General features: G+C 39.7%; 1 protein-coding gene across 1 annotated transcript; it reads left to right on the top strand.

The window, feature by feature from the left end:
* Nucleotides 1–1,117: 1,117 nt before the first annotated feature.
* On the top strand, nucleotides 1,118–13,229 carry LOC139324310 (vomeronasal type-2 receptor 26-like). The gene is made up of 5 exons (XM_070954032.1): nucleotides 1,118–1,261; nucleotides 5,267–5,379; nucleotides 6,145–6,436; nucleotides 12,080–12,206; nucleotides 12,331–13,229. Exons 1-5 carry the CDS (start codon nucleotides 1,118–1,120, stop codon nucleotides 13,227–13,229), a joined length of 1,575 nt encoding a protein of 524 aa, XP_070810133.1.
* Nucleotides 13,230–16,842: the final 3,613 nt, after the last annotated feature.

A 16,842-nucleotide genomic window follows, 5' to 3' on the forward strand; every position in this document is an offset into this window, starting at 1 on the left:
CAAGAGAACACCGGGTCCCAGTAGCATTAGACAAGGATCTGCATGAAAAACCAGCAAGATGACACCAGAGAAGTCTCGTGGGATGTGTCAATGGGACCAGCTGTCAACCCCCATGGAGGTAGAGGAGATCACAAGCCCTCAGGACAACAAAGACACCAGTGACAGCGAGGCAGAGGCCGACCCTATGGTACATATGCCCATTAAGCTTTTCGTAGTACCTGTGGTGTTGAAGGCAACAAAGTGTCAGAGGTGCACCACACTCATCGATTCCGGGTGCACCTGATGCCTCATGAGCCTTGAGGTAGCGAATCACCTGGGAGACTCCCTGCACAAGTTAGCCCAACCCATTCGGTTGAGCAAATGGACGGGTACCTGCTTGGGGGTAAACCAGCAACACACATCACTAGTAAAGTGACTCTGGAACTAGGTCAACATAGAGAGGAGTTGAGGTTTATAGTAGTACCTCGCATAACCGAGGATGTGGTTTTAGGCCTGGCATGGTTGGACAAATAGGATCCAACTATCTGGTGGGGAGGCGGTTGTCGCCATCTCCAAATAGGCCTAGGACCAAATCCACCACCCCATGAGAGCCTAACACAGCCAACAGGTCCCATCCAATGTAAAGCCGGTTTGAAGCTAGCCATCCCGAGGGAATATACTGACTTACAGGAGGTATTCAGTGAAAAGGAATGCAACATCTTATCACCCCATAGGCCCAGTGACTGTGGGGTGGAGATTGTCCCTGGGGTGTCGCTGCTTAAGATGTTTTCGATGACCCCCCCCCCAGGAGTTGACTGAAATGAGGGCCTATATTGAGAAGAACCTCAAACAAGGCTTTATTCAGCCCGCAAAGTCTAAGATTGCAGCCCCCATCTTATTCTGAGAGAAGAAAGACGAGGGTTTACGTCTATATGTTGATTTCAGGGACATCAATGTGGTATGCATTGAACATTTGTACCCGCTGCTGCTGTTAAAAGACATGATGGCGAGGCTGTCAGAAGGCCATTACTTCACAAAACTAGACTTCCGTAAAGCGTATTGTAGAATACAAATTAAGGCTGGGGACAAATGGAAAACAGCTTTCATTTGTCTCCTAGGCAGCTACCAATTTTGAGTAATGCCGTTCGGGATTCAGGGGGCCCCGGCAGTGTTCGTGCAGTTAATAAACGAGGTGCTGCATGAATACTTATATAAGGGGATTCTCATTTACCTTGACAATATCCTTATTTACACCCACTCCTTGGAAGAACACGTCCAGCTGGTGAGAAAGGTACTCCGTAAATTACTGGACGCACACTTGTATGTAAAGCTCTCCAAGTGTGAGTTCCATAAGAACTCATTGGACTATCTTGGCTTTAGAATATCTCCAAAAGGGGTGGAAATGGACCCCAATAAAGTTAAGGAGGTTTTTGAAAGGTGGTTTTGGATTGGCAAACCCCCAAAATCCGAAAACAACTACAGAGTTTTTTGGGGTTTGCTAATTTTTATCGCCCCTTCATCCCCTCCTTTGCAAGGATATGCTCCTGCTGACCAATTTATTATGAACAAAACACTTAAACAAAAAACCTCAGCCAGGGTGTCCACTTCAGTGGGACCCTGCTTGTCAACATGCTTTTGAGTGATTAAATCTCTATTCGCAAGAGAGCCTGTCTTAAAACATCCGGACCCCTCACGCCCTTTTGTGGTGCAGGTGGATGCCAGTGCAATGGCTGTGGGTGCTATGATCCTCCAGGCCAATGAAGAGGGGGCCCTCCAACCTTGTGTGTACACCTCAAAAAAGTTGAATGACACAGAGTGTCATTGGCCCATTTGAGAGAAGGAGGCATTTGCCATGCATTGGGCTTTGTTGACATGGAGGCACCTGTTGGAAGTGGGAAGTGTCCCCTTTGAGGTCTGGACAGATCATAAGAACTTGGAGGCTTTACAATCCCCACACAAATTGTCACCAAAACAGGTTCGTTGGGCCCTCTACTTTAGGAGATTCAATTTTTGGTTAAAATACATTCCAGGGGGACGGAATTTCCTGGCAGATGCTTTGTCCAGGAAACTGCAATATTGCGGTGGCAAAAAGGAAGTAATTTAGGCTTTGATCCCAGTATGGGCGGTCCGACCCATATTATCCACAAAGGCGGACCATCTAAATGAAGACATACCACAAGCCATTCGGGAGGCCCTCGTCACTGTTGTTTGGTTCCATGGGAATCAATCATGGCTGACTGAAAGGGAAGGGAGGTGTCTCAAAATCCTGTGACTCATCAGTATCTTTCTGTCTTCTATGGTGGGAAGCATGGGCTGTTAGCCTGGAACCTGACCTTTTATATGTTAATCCCCTTTTAACTGCCACCCAATCACGCTTGTTGTTTCCTCCCCCTATGACCCAGAAGTACTGCTCTTCCGGATCTGCCCTTTGCAATGCCCCTATCTATGTCCCGTCACATGCCATTCGCAGGAGAGCCACCCACTGCACTGCTTGTCAGTCCTGGGAGGAGAGCAGGCAGGAAAGTCCAGTCTGAAGGCAGAGAGGGTGACAGCAGCTTTTCCCGATCATGCCGATCTGCCTGATGACATCATTGGTGCAAGGCCACCTCTCAGCTGTGCAGCAGCCATGCTACAGACCCATGGAGTGGAAGGATGGGTCCGGGTGATTCCGTAGCTTCCCCAGGCAGTCGGTCATGCTACACAGAAATATTCAGCCCTCCCAGGACTTCAGCAGCTGGGTGGTCGCCTCCCCTCCAAATGGCAGTCCCAGGCTGGCTGGCACGCCGGGGCTGATATGAGGGCCACATCAGGGCTTTGAATGACCTCAGAGGGCTGGTTGGGCATGGCCAACTGAGTGGGTGTGGCCAACTGGGTGGGTGTGGCCAACTGGGTAGGCATGGCCAGCTTGATGCCACTCCCCAAACTTCTGGCATGTTTCCTCTTTGCATTGAGTAGACCAGGCCAAAGCCAAGAGGCCTTATATTTTCCAGGATAGCCCCAAGGGCCAGATCCGACCAGATTGCAGGCCTTATACAGCCCACAGGCCTTGTGTTTGACACCCCTGTGTTAAAGTGTTGGTCAGAGAATGTATGAAACTTTGGTGCAAGAATTTTTTTGAAGCGTTTTAGAAAGCTTAGGGTCACTTTTTAAAAAAGTGCATAGTTCCTCCTCAGAAAACATACCTACAATAAATGACTGATACCTGCTGGATTTGTTCATATTTTATTTTACAAAAAATGGGTAGAAAATAAATGTGTCATCTTGAAAAAAAGCTTTGTATTTATTTCTACAGTTATAACAATTAAATATATATTCTTTTTTTTTAATGAAATTTTATTGAATTAAAAATATATTACAATTCAAACTATACGGTTTGGCAACGTGTAGTCATATTGTATATTTACAAGTGCGGTATCTAATCAATTATCTAATTAATTATACAGTTTGTACAAAAATTCTTATATATAAAATTGATTACTGTTTAGTTACAGTACAATAATATATAGAATTAACTAATAGTAGTGCATTATTCCTCATGAGTATTAACTTTTGCATTTAATTTCCAACCACCTATACCACAGATCCCAGATCGTATAAAATTCTGAATCCTCCTTTCCGTTTAACACATACGTTAATCTGCACATTTCTGTGCAGTCAAGTATCTTATTGACTATCTGTTCCTCGGTTGGACCTCTTTTCTTTTTCCAATATCTGGCATAGGAGAGTCTAGCAGCTGTGACAATATGAATAATCAAATATTTCTTATCCTTATCAAATGTTCGTTTTAGCACTCCCAGGAGATAGATTTCCGGCAAGAAATTGATATCCTCCTTTAATATTTCTTGGATCCATTTTTGTATTTTTTTCCAAAACTTCCTCGCTTCCGGACACGTCCACCACATATGATAGAAGGTACGTTGGTGGTGGCCACATTTCCAACACTTGGGGCTTGCATTTGGATAGATCTTAGCAATTCTAGATGGTGCTAAGTACCATCTATATAGCATCTTATACTGATTCTCCTTATAGCTTGTTGCTCTCGTCAGTTTAAGATTGCTGTTCCATATTTCTTCCCAATCCTCTAGATTTATTTTTGATTCGATGTTTTTCCCCCAAGCGATCATTTGGTCTTTTAATATTTCTCCTTCTCTGTCGTATTCGAGCAGGTAGGAATATAATTTGGCTAATAGTTTGTTCTCACTACCTAGCCATACCTTATCCAAACTATTTGTTCCCTTCTCTATTCCCTTTTCTTGTTTATCTTTACTATATCGGGATTTAATTTGTAAATAAGGCCACCAATCTATATGGATCCCTTGCTCTTTTAATATCTCATTGGATATAAGGTTACCACTGTTATCTAAGATATCTTGATAGGTGACCATTTTCTCCCTACTTATTGTATTTGGATGGATCAGTGCCTCCATTGTAGATATCCATTTTGGGTATTTTATGTAATGTTTATGCCTGATTTCTTTCCATGTCTTCATTAATGTATCTCTAATTTTATGTTGGTGGAAACATATCCCTGTCCCTTTTCCTTTATCCCAGAGATAGGCATGCCAACCTCTCAATAGGTCGTGCCCTTCCAGTTATAAAATTCTCTTGTCTCTTAATAAGGCCCACTCTCGTAGCCATACTAAATTGGCCGCTTTGTGGTATAGTTCCCAAACTGGGAGTCCGAATCCGCCCCTATTCCTTTTTTCCTGCAACAATTAAATATATATTCTATTGCAAATGTCCCTTATATTACTTTTATTGGCAATTGCTCATTAAAAAAAACAACTACTTATTATCTCATCAAAATAAAATAACTATATCCTAGAGAAATTACTATAGGCCAAAACATCAGAGGCTTCCCAGAAGGCTATTGAAATACAACAATGAAGGTTTCTGTTGGCTATGAAATAAGTCTTGAAGCACAGAGAGTTTGGTACAAGGGGTAGTAATTTCTCTGTCAGATTCATTGCTTCAAGTATCCACCTTCTATTCTCTTCTGCCAGAGTATTTGTTCAAATCCATGTGATATTCAAGATAAAAATTTGTACTCACTGGGATCTTCAAACAGAAAATGATAGATTTTCTCATTAGATGTATTCTCAAACATAATCCTTAGCTCTATCTTTAGATGAAGTATTGGATTATATATGCTCTCCTATGGGTAGGATGGAAGGCAAAACATTTTCCTAATAACAAGATCATCAAGATGTTTCTCCTGATGTTTTTGGTGCATAAAGTAGGTACTCTGAGCTGCCCTGCGAGTGATGCTTTCCTTGTTCCACATGAGTGGTACCAGCCTGGAGACTTCACCATTGGTGGGATGGCGTCTCACATCGTTTATCACTTTTATGAAATGAAATTTGTTGAAAACCCTTCTTTAACACCTTACGAGGTACCAATGTAAGAATTTTTCTTTGCTATCTAATCTTAGCCAATCTCGAAAATCCCTTATATGAGTAAAAGCTGTTTTACTTGTTCCACATGAGTGGTACCAGCCTGGGGACTTCATCATTGTTAGGATGGCATCACATTTCACTTACCACTTTTATGAATTTAAATTTAGTGAAAATCCTTCTATAACTCTATGAAATACCAGTGTAAAGATTTTTTTCTTTATCTAATCTTATGCAGACTTTTAGAAATCTTTTATATGAATAAAAGCTGTTTGTGCATAAATGTAGTATTTTTAATGTAATCTATGCCTTGTTTTACTTTCAACTGTATATTGGTTATGATAGAAAAAATAACCCTCTTTACATTCTTTTAAAGTCTTTCATGTGAAATGTACAAAATTTCAGATCAAGAAGTCTATTTGAATGTTTACTGAGGTAAAGCACTGTCTCTCCCCACAAAACATACATACAGTAAATGAGTGACACCTGTGGAATCTGTTCATATACATTTCCTGAAAATCTTATAGACAATAAATATAGTACTTTGAAAAAAGTCACTACTTGTATTTGTTGCAGTAGATATTTGTTGGAAGTCATGGGAATGCTGTTTAAAATAAATTTGAACACTGTATTATGAAGCATTGTACCAAAGCTATAATCTTCCTACTACTGTCAGACAAAAAAAGTCTGTTATTCATGTAGAAATGATGCCACCGTACAAGATTATCAAATTATTATTATTTTTCAATTGGGGCATTTAACCTATTTGCAGTGTATTCACCAAATTTCATCAACACGTCCTTGCCTTGGCCTTTGCTGTGAAGGAGATCAATGGGGGCTCCCAGATCTTACCTAACATCACTCTTGGGTTCCACATCTATGACAGTTACCTCAATGTGAGAATGACCTATCGCACCACTCTGGACCTGCTTTTCAAATCCCAGGAATTTGTCCCTAACTACAAATGTGATAGCCAGAAGAATCTCATGGCTATCATTGGGGGACTGGATTTTGTATCATCATCTCATATTGCTGAAATTACAAGTTTCTTCAAGATTCCACAAGTAAGTTGTGAATTCTATCATCTGGTGCCATTATTGTTACTGAGTAATTAAGGAGTAAGGAGCATTAAAATTTAGTCTCTTTCTCTTTCGTGTTAAGATGTTCTTCCTGGCTTAAGGTCTATTAGTTAGCATAATTTTGAAACTGATAAGCCAAATACAGGAAGTATGAATCCACAGACATTCCAAACCAGAGGGAAGATTTGAACTCTTTGCTTCTATGAAAACAATTGATCAGTTATATGTGTTTGAAATAATTCCAAGAAATTCCTTTCCATATTAATACTTAGAAGAATTTCAGGGAAATAATTCCTTCATTGGATATATTTTATATGAAACTAGACAGGACAATCAGATCTGATCTAACTACTCAAGAGAATACTACTCCACTTTCTTGCAGCTGACATATGGCTCATTAGCCAAAGAAGAATTTCAGACCAGTAAACTCTCTTCACTTTATTTCATGGTCCCCAAAGAAGACCATCAGTACATTGGGATTATCCAACTGCTTCACCATTTCAGGTGGACATGGATTGGGATTTTTGCTGTTGATAATGACAAGGGAGAAAAATTCTTACAGAAAATGCAGCCCTTACTTTCAGAGAACGGAATCTGCTCAGCGTTTATAGAAAGGCTTTCACAACTGGCCCACATGGAAGAATTCCAAGAATTTTTTCAAAGAATCTCAATTATTTCCATTCATTTGATGAATAGCAAGGTCAATGCAGTTCTTGTCTATGGAGAAGCATTGACAATTATGTGGCTAAGATTTGTAATGTTTCCAGTAGATCCTAACAGCAATAAAACTACATTATTTGGAAAGGTGTGGATCATGACTGCACAGATTGATTTCATAGTGTCAGGATTTCTAATCAATTGGGACCTCCAGATGTTCCATGGGGCAATTTCCTTCACTGTTCATTCAACAGAAATTGTAGGTTTCAAGGAATTTCTTCAGACCATCAATCCACTTTCAGACTATAGAGATGGGTTTCTGCAAGAAGTTTGGGAGCAAGCATTTGATTGTTCATTTCCAAAACCAGAGTTACAAGAAATGCAGAGTAGAAAATGCACTGGGGAAATGAAGCTAGAGGATCTTCCTGGACCTGCCTTTGAAATGGAAATGACTGGCCAAAGCTACAGTATCTACAATGCTGTTTATTCTGTGGCTCATGCTTTGCAGGCTCTATACATGTTGGGGTTCAATAGGAAGACAACTACGATGCGTAAAAATACTGATCTTCCAAATCTGCAGTCTTGGCAGGTATTTCCTTTGCATTGGACACTTCTTTTATTTCAATGAGCAGCTTGACATAAAATGATTTTTTGAACCCAATGTGGAAAGTCTTAATATTTTCTGCACATTGAATCAAGTATAAGAAACAACAAAGAAATAAGAGAGAATTTCCTGACAATGAGAACAATGAATTAGTGGAACAGCTTGCCTTTAGATGTTGTGTTTGCTCCATCACTGCAGATTTTTATGAAAAGATTGGGCAGCCATATCTGTGAACTGGTATACAGTCACCTCCTTTAATAGGGTGTTAAGTAGAAGACTTCCAAGGTTCCTTGCAACCTTGTTATACTGTGCTGTATAAAATAGATACAGATTGCTTACAGATTAGTAGAGTTGGAAGGGATCTTGTAGGTCATCTAGTCAAATCCCTTGCCTAAGCAGGAAACCCTATGCCATTTCTGACAGATGGCAGTCCAGTCTCTTCTTGAAGCCTCCATTGATGAAGCTCCCACAACTTCCAAAGGCAATTTCTGTTCCATTGGTTGATTGTTCTGATTGTCAGAAAATTTCTCCTTATTTCCAGGTTAAATCTCTCCTTGTTCAGTTTCCACCCATTATTCCTTCTCTGATCTTCGGGTGCTTTGGAAAATAGTTTGACCCCCTCTTCTCTGTGGCAGCCCCTCAAATATTGGAACATTGCTATCATGTCTCCCCTGGTACTTTTCTTCACTAGACTAGCCATGCCCAGTTCCTCTAATCTTTCATGGTATGTTTTAGCCTCCAGTTCCCTAATCATCTTGGTTGCTCTTCTCTGCACTCTTTCTAAAGTCTCAACATCTTTTTTATAGTGTGGTGGCCAAAACTGGATGCAGTACTCTAGGTGTGGTCTTACTAAGGCTTTATAGAGTGGTATTAGTACCTGATCTTGACTGTATTCCTCTGTTAATGCAATTTAGGATTGCATTGGCTTTTTTGGATGCCGCCACACACTGTTGGCTCATATTTAATTGGTTATCCATTAAGAACCCTCCCACAGCTACTGCTATTAAGCCTGGTTTCCCCCAGTCTATATGTGTACTTTTGGTTTTCTTGCTTCAGTGTAAGACTTTACTTTTCTTTACATTGAAAGGGGTTTGGCATGATCTGTTTTCAACAAACCCATGCTGATACAGAAAACTGATTTCTCTTGTTATTCTGTTTTGCTATTACTCTGTCATTCTGTTATTCTGATCATCCAGAAGCTACTATATAAATTATGGTTTAAGTATCAGTAGGAATTATTAAGTAAATCACCATAGCTTGCACAATAAGACATAGTTAAAATGATAATTTAGATTATTTTTCATTGTCTCTTCCAAAAACAATCAATTCTCCAAGAACTTTCGCTGTGGCTCAGGAAATTTTCATGGGTGACAAGCAAAATTTTCTGTCTCTATCAGAGTTTTACAGGAATAAAATAAAAGTGGTCCTTTTTACATGTGGCATCCATACTATGAAACAAATCTATGTTCGCAATAATCTCTTTCTCTCATCTGTGTGTCAAAGAATGCTTGAGTCTCAGGTTTTAAAATCTGGTGAAAGAAAATTAGTCAAACCTGAGACTCTCAAATAGCTTTGTACCAACAAGGAAATATTATATATGCTCTATCTTGAATTAATTGTTTAAGTAGTGGACCTAAAACATAATTGAAGAAAGTTAACATAATTCCAAAAGATTACTTTCATTCTGCTTCAGTTCATGCTTATCTTTACTTAAAATAATATCAAATAAATAATAGAGTGGACATGTACATTTCCATGAAATATTGATCATCAAATTTCTAAATGTATATATTCAATAACAGTTATTGGAATATAAAGAATTATTGAATGAAACTTTATTATGCTGTTCTCTTTTCTATTATGTTGCTATCAAATCACCCAAGCTTGCACAATAAGAGATAGTTAAACTGATAACCTAGATTATTTTTCATCTTCTTCTCCAAAAAAGAATCAATTCTTTAAGAACTTTCTCTGTGGCTCATAAGATTTTTCTGTCTGACAAACTAAACTTTCTGTCTTCATCAAAGATTTAGAGGAATAAAATAAAAGTGGTCCTTTTTACATGTGGTGTCCATAGTATGAAACAAATTTATGTTTGCCATAATCTCCACCCCTAATCTGTCTATCAAAGAATATTAGAATCTCAGAATCAAAAAAATTGCTAAAGGAAATTAACTATTGAACAACTTTTTACCAATGAGGACACATTAGATATGATATATCTCAAATTAATTGTTTAAGTAGGGAACACAAATCATAATTGAAGAAAGTTAAATAATTCCAAAAACCGATTTTCACTCACCTTCAATTCATTCTTATCTTTCTTTAAAATAATATCAAATTAATAATAAAGTGGACTTATATTATTATCATGGGATAATAATATCCAGTCAGGTTTCAGGTCTGGGCACAGCACGGAAACGGCATTGGTCGCGTTGGTTAATGATCTCTGGAGGGCTTGGGACAGGGGTTGCTCCTCTGTTCTGGTCCTGTTAGTTCTCTCAGCGGCTTTTGATACCATCGACCATGGTATCATGCTGCACCGGCTGGAAGAGTTGGGGGTGGGAGGCACCGTGCTGCGGTGGTTCTCCTCCTTTCTCTCCGACCGGTCGCAGTTTGTGTTGGCAGGGGGGCAGAGGTCGACCTCGAGGCCTCTCATCTGTGGAGTGCCGCAGGGATCGGTCCTCTCGCCCCTTCTGTTCAACATTTATGTAAAACTGCTGGGCGAGATCATCCGTGGCTTCGGGGTGAGATACCACCAGTACGCTGATGACACCCAGCTGTACATCTGACAGCTGTAACCAGGGGGACCTTTTGTCAGGTTCGCCTGATTCGCCAGTTGCGGCCCTTTCTTGATCGGGATTCCCTGTGCACAGTCACTCATGCCCTCTTCACCTCTCGCCTTGACTACTGCAATGCTCTCTACATGGGGCTCCCCTTGAAGACCACCCGGAGGCTCCAACTGGTCCAGAATGCAGCAGTGCTGGTAGTAATGGGAGCAGCATGGTGCTCCCATGTAACACCACTCCTGCGCGAGCTGCACTGGCTCCCAGTGGTCTTCCGGGTGTGCTTCAAGGTGCTGGTTATCACCTTTAAAGTGCTCCATGGCATCGGGCCTAGCTATCTTCGACACCGCCTGCTGCTATCGACGACCTCCCATCGTCCCGTGCGCTCCCACAGAGAGGGCCTCCTCAGGGTGCCATCAGCCAATCAATGTAGGCTGGTGACCCCCAGGGGGAGCGCCTTCTCTGTGGGGGCACCTACCCTCTGGAATCAGTTGCCCTCAGAGATAAGGAGAATCCAAGACCTTAGTGCCTTCTGCCGTGCCCTTAAAACCCACTTTTTCCAGCAAGCCGGGCTGACTTAAGAAGAAATTTTAAATGTTTTAATTGGTTTGTATTTTTAATTTTGGGCCAAATTTATATATATTTTAATTGTTTTTTAATATTTGTATTTTATGTTTTTTAATTCTGGCTGTACACCGCCCTGAGTCCTCAGGGAGAAGGGCGGTATATAAATTTAAAATAAATAAATAAATAAATAAAATATATTTCCATGAAATATCAATTATAAATTTCTAAGTGTACTTATGTAATTATTGTTATAGGAATGGAAAGAAGGATGAAAAAAATGAGTATCATGTTCTCTTCTACACTGCTATACTTTCAATTGTCTATCTCTTCTATTCTCTTTCAAGTAGCTCCATTCATTTCTTCAAGGCATTTCTTTCAACAATTCAGCTGGGGAGAGAGTGTTCCTGAATGAGAAAGGGGAAGCAACAGGTGGATTCGACATCACCAACTTGATCACTTTTACAAACAGATCCTTTCAGAGAGTCAAAGTTGGAAAGATGGATCTCAAGGCACCAAAGGGGAAGGAATTACTCATTGATGAAGATGTGATTGTCTGGCATACAGTTTTTAACCAGGTATCGAATTATTTAATCAACAATTCCTTAATCCATTATGATCCCATAATGAATGTGCTCTCTTTAGAAGTCTAATTTATGTGTTTTTAAATAAACAATGGCATATTCTTTCAAATATTGTTGATGATCAATCATTCCTCAAATTGACAAAATGATAATGTAAAAGCCATGTTTGCATATTTGGTTTCCATTTCTATTTGAAATCATATGAGTGGACATGTTTTCCTGAGATTGTCACCATGTGTTATTATTTACTCACTTTGCCCTTCAAATAGGCCCATTTGTACATTATTCTGATTAGTAATTTTTTAAGTTGTTGATGAAGTTGATAAATTCAGTATTCATTGTAGAAATCAAAATAATTTTCCTACATAAAGGAAAACATCACAAACTGTCTTAAATTTCTCCCTTTTCAAAACCTTTTTATGATTATCACCAGGTTCTTCCACTTTCCAGATGTAATGATCCTTGTTTCCGTGGATCCTGGAAGAAAGGGATTGAGGGAAATCAATTCTGCTGCTATGACTGTGTTCCATGCCCAGAAGGGAAGATTTCAAACCAAAATGGTGGGTAGGCATTTGTCTTTGAACTTAAGGAACATTTACTAAATCAATTTAGGATGCATATTGTTAAGTGAGTTTCAATGGTGTAGAATTACTACAATGACAAATTCATTGATTTTTCTTCCAGATATGGATGACTGTTTTGAATGTTCAGAAGATCATTATCCAAATGAAGAAAATAATGGATGTATCTTGAAACTGGTGATGTTTCTAACCTTTGAAGAAACTTTAGGAATTAGTTTGGCCTCAGTAGCTCTTTGTTTCTTCTTCTTGACATCTTGGGTACTTGGAACTTTTATTAAGCACAGGGATACTCCCATTGTCAAAGCCAACAACCGGTCTCTCACCTATACCTTGCTTGTCTCTCTTCAGCTCTGTTTTCTCTCCTCTTTCTTCTTCCTCAGCCAACCTGGCAAAGTGACCTGCCTTTTCCGACAACCAACTTTTGGCATCACTTTCTCAGTGGCCATTTCTAGTGTCCTGTCCAAAACTATCACTGTGGTTGTGGCTTTCATGGCCACTAAACCAGGATCTCAGATGAGGAGATGGGTGGGGAAAAGATTGGCCTTTTCTATTGTCTTTTCATGCTCCATCATCCAAGTATGGATTTGTATTCTTTGGTTGTCAACATCTCCCCCATTCCTTGAACTGGACATGCACTCAGAGCACCAAGAAATGATTTTACAGTGCAATGAGGGGTCAGCTTACTTCTTCTACTGTGTCTTGGGCTACATGGATATCTTGGCCATCGCCAGCTTTATTGTGGCTTTTCTTGCCCGTAAATTACCCGACAGCTTTAATGAAGCCAAGTTCATCACCTTCAGCATGTTGGCCTTTTGCAGTGTGTGGATCTCCTTCTTTCCAGCCTATCTGAGCACAAAAGGCAAAGTCATGGTAGCTGTGGAGGTCTTCTCCATCTTGTCTTCCAGTGCTGCATTACTGGGATGCATATTCTTACCAAAATGCTACATCATTGTTTTCCGGCCTAACCTCAACCACAGGGGGCAACTCACAAAGAGAAATTAGTACATCATGTGATATTTCTGGTTCAGAGAAATTACTGAAAAAAAAGGAAAAGAAGGAATGGTGTTCTATAAGAAAAATATACAAAATTATAGGAACAGTTTTTATTCATTTATTTAATTTGTCTTTTAAAGAATGAATTGAGTATGATATTTATGATTATTAAGACTTATTATGATTGCCCATTCCAAAAGAAGTGTTGATGTTGCTGTGTTATCTTCATTTTCCAAGATTCTTTAATCAAGTCCTTTCTTTTCAGCACACCAATTGAACTTGATTTTGGTCATGTAGCTTTCTTGTTTGCAGACAGATGTTCAAAAGTTTTATAATATCAATTACTAAAGTGTTGGATAAATACTGTAAAAAAGCTGATTACGCTTTTATTTAACATCGTGTAATAGGATATCAATTTTGCATTATTTAGGTTTCCTCAAAATGTAAAATGTATTGATTTTGTGAATCCCATACATTTTACTGTATTTTTTTTTTAAAGGCTTTCTTGCTGGGTGATAACTATTCGCTCTTTGCCCATAAATCTATTTCCATTGCAAGCTGTTATCAGATATTCATAATATGAGAAATATAGTGAAATGAAATAAAATGCGTTCTTCCTTCTCCCTCATCCATTCTTTTCTCACAAATAGAAATTAGTACCCCATGTGATTTTACTTTGGAGGAGAAGTTGCTGACAAAAAAAGAATAAAAAGACTGCTTGATGTTTATAGGGAATATATTTATATAAGTTGCATTTCTCCAATCGTGGAAAAATCAGAGTCCATGAATACCAGCTGGCAGTCAATTGCCACAATCCCAAATCCCTCATTTCTACCCACACTGACACCAAACTGCACCAATTTGATTGGATCAATACAAGAATCACCAAATCTATCAACTGATTCACTGTCACTCATGCCCTAGTCACTTTCTGTCTTGACTATTGCAACACCGTCTACATGGGGCTGCCCTTGAAGAGCATCTGGAAGCTCCAGTTGGTGCAAAATGCAATGGCCCGCATGGTTTTGTGCAGACCCCAGTGTGCACATGTATCACCTCTCCTGCAGGAGCTGCATTGGTTGCCGATTTGTTCTGGGTGCAATTCAGGGTGCTGGTTGTCACCTTTAAAGCCCTTCAAGGCTTGGGACCAGGTTATCTGAGGGACATCTACCCAACCCATCAGACAGGGAGGCAGGGAATGTTGTGGGTCCCATCCCTTGTGAAGATACACCTGGTGGGACACAGAAGAATGGCCGCCTCTGTGGTGGCTCCCTCTCTCTGGAACATCATTGCCCCACTCTAACACTCTTCCAGAAGGCGCTGAAGACCTGGTTCTGCTAGCGGGCCTGGGGAACCCAGAGTGGGATGGAACAAGGGGTAAAATCTAAAATTTGTTATTATTGGTTCTGTGGGCATGGCTTGGTGGGGGGCGGGGGGGTTAATGTGACTGGGTGGGTGTGACCAACTTTTTTTTTTTTTTACTTTTAAAAGTATTTTTTCTACAAACCTAAGTGGTTGCAGGAAAAAAAATGCTTTTAGAAGCCTATGACAATCAGGCAAGTCAGCTGGGATCGCCAGAAGCTTTTAAAGGCATTTTTTTTCCTACAACCTCTTCGGCTGAAGAGGTTGCAGAAAAAATTGCTTTTAGAAGCTTCTGATGATCAGCAAGTCAACTGGAATCACCAGAGGCTTTTATAGGCATTTTTTTTTCCCTACAGCCTCTTTGGCTGAAGAGGTTGCAGAAAAAAATGCTTTGAAAAGCCTCTGACATTCTCAGCTGAGCCGCGCGATCATCAGAGGCTTTTTAAAAAAACTTTTAAAAGCATTTTTTTCGCCAAAGAGGAAATGAAATGCTTTTAAAATAATAATAAAAAAACCAGCCTCTGATGATCGCGCGGCTCAGCTGGGCATGGGGGGGGGCGCAGGGAATTTTGCAACCCGTTCTCCGAACCACCCGCCTCCATCGCTACCAGATTGAGCAATCCGGTCCGAACTGGGAGCATTTCACCCCTGGATGGAACCCATTAAATAGCTTGTGTGATGTGCTGTCACGGGGTGAAAGGGTGGGGGGGTGATTTTATTATGTTATATTAATTTATTTGATTTTTTAAATTCGTTTTATTGTTTTAAATGAGGTTTTTATATTTTGTAAGCACCTTGAGTCGCTATGTGCGAATAGGCAGCAATATAAATTCAATAAATAAAATAAAATAAAATAAAATAAAATAAAATAATAAAATAAAATAAAATAAAATAAAATAAAATAAAATAAAATAAAATAAAATAAAATAAAATAAAATAAAATAAAATAAAATAAAATAAAATAAAATAAAATAAATTGCGAGTTTATCGAAGCCTGGAATTACACAAGCAATTCCATCAACCAACACATTGTCCTACAACCAGTCTATGAACCCCAGAGAATTCAAATCTACCGCACAGGGGATGGGGCCTGGTGGCTCAGCAGACTAAAAGCATTGTGATTAACACCAGCTGTGTGCAATTACTGTAAGATCGAATCTCGCCAGGCTCAAGGTTGACTCAGCCTTCCATCCATTTATATATTTTAAATATATAAAAGTATGAAGGCTATAGCTTAACGCATTGTAAGCCACCCTGAGTCTCTGGAGAAGGGTGGCATATAAATCAAATTAAAAAAAAAAACAGCAATGGCAATGCCCCTCAAACAACCCATACAACCCCCCCCCCCAACCTGGGTGCAGAGAAGAGCAAAAAAGATGATTAGGGGACTGGAGGCTGAAACATATAAAGAACGGTTGCAGGAACTGGGTATGTCTAGTCTGATGAAAAGAAGGTGTAGGGATGACATGACAGCAGTGTTTCACTTTCTCAGGGGCTGCCACAAAGAAGAGGGAGTCAAGCTATTTTCCAAAGCACTTAGGGTAGGACAAGAACCAATGGGTAAAAACTAATTACGGACATGTTACAGTGGGCTCTGGCACTTAGATCTTTAGAAATGAGTACTCCAAGGTCCTTGACACAGTTGTGAATGCTCCAACACTGGATGATTTAAAAAAGAGATTTGTCTGAAGTGGTATAGGGTTTCCTGCCTGAGAAAGGGGTTGGACTACAAGACCTCCAAGGTCCCTTCCAACTCTGTTATTCTAATTATAACTAGCAGTAAAAACTAGTCTGATGTGACCTACACCTGACCTGTCACAAGAGCCTCATCTGACATGTCCCTTACTTGATGTGACCTTCCCATCACAAGACTGACCACACAAAGCTCTTTTAAGCAGAAGAACACTGACAGTCCACTAAATTCCACTGAAGATGTTACCTAGCCTGATAACAAAACATTCAGAAACAAACCAGCAAGCTCAGAGAATGAACCTCAACCCTCAAAATTTATTTGTGTCAAAAGAGGATTTGTGGAGGATTATTCTTATAGTTGCCTGTTCCAAAAGAAATGCTTGTGGTGCTGCATTTTCAACCATTTCCCAAAATTGTTGAATGTAATGCTTTCTCCCTTTCAATACTCTACTTCAAGAGACTTTGAGAAAATTGATTTCCCATGCACTGTTAGGACTTTTCAGTTATTGACTCAAAGCATATCCAATGTTTCACATGCTACTTTCACAATATTTATACTTTCTCTTTA

This window comes from Pituophis catenifer, unplaced genomic scaffold, assembly GCF_029215685.1.
Source record: "Pituophis catenifer annectens isolate HBS135680 unplaced genomic scaffold, rPitCat1.0.hap2 SCAF_15, whole genome shotgun sequence".
NCBI lineage: Eukaryota > Metazoa > Chordata > Lepidosauria > Squamata > Colubridae > Pituophis > Pituophis catenifer.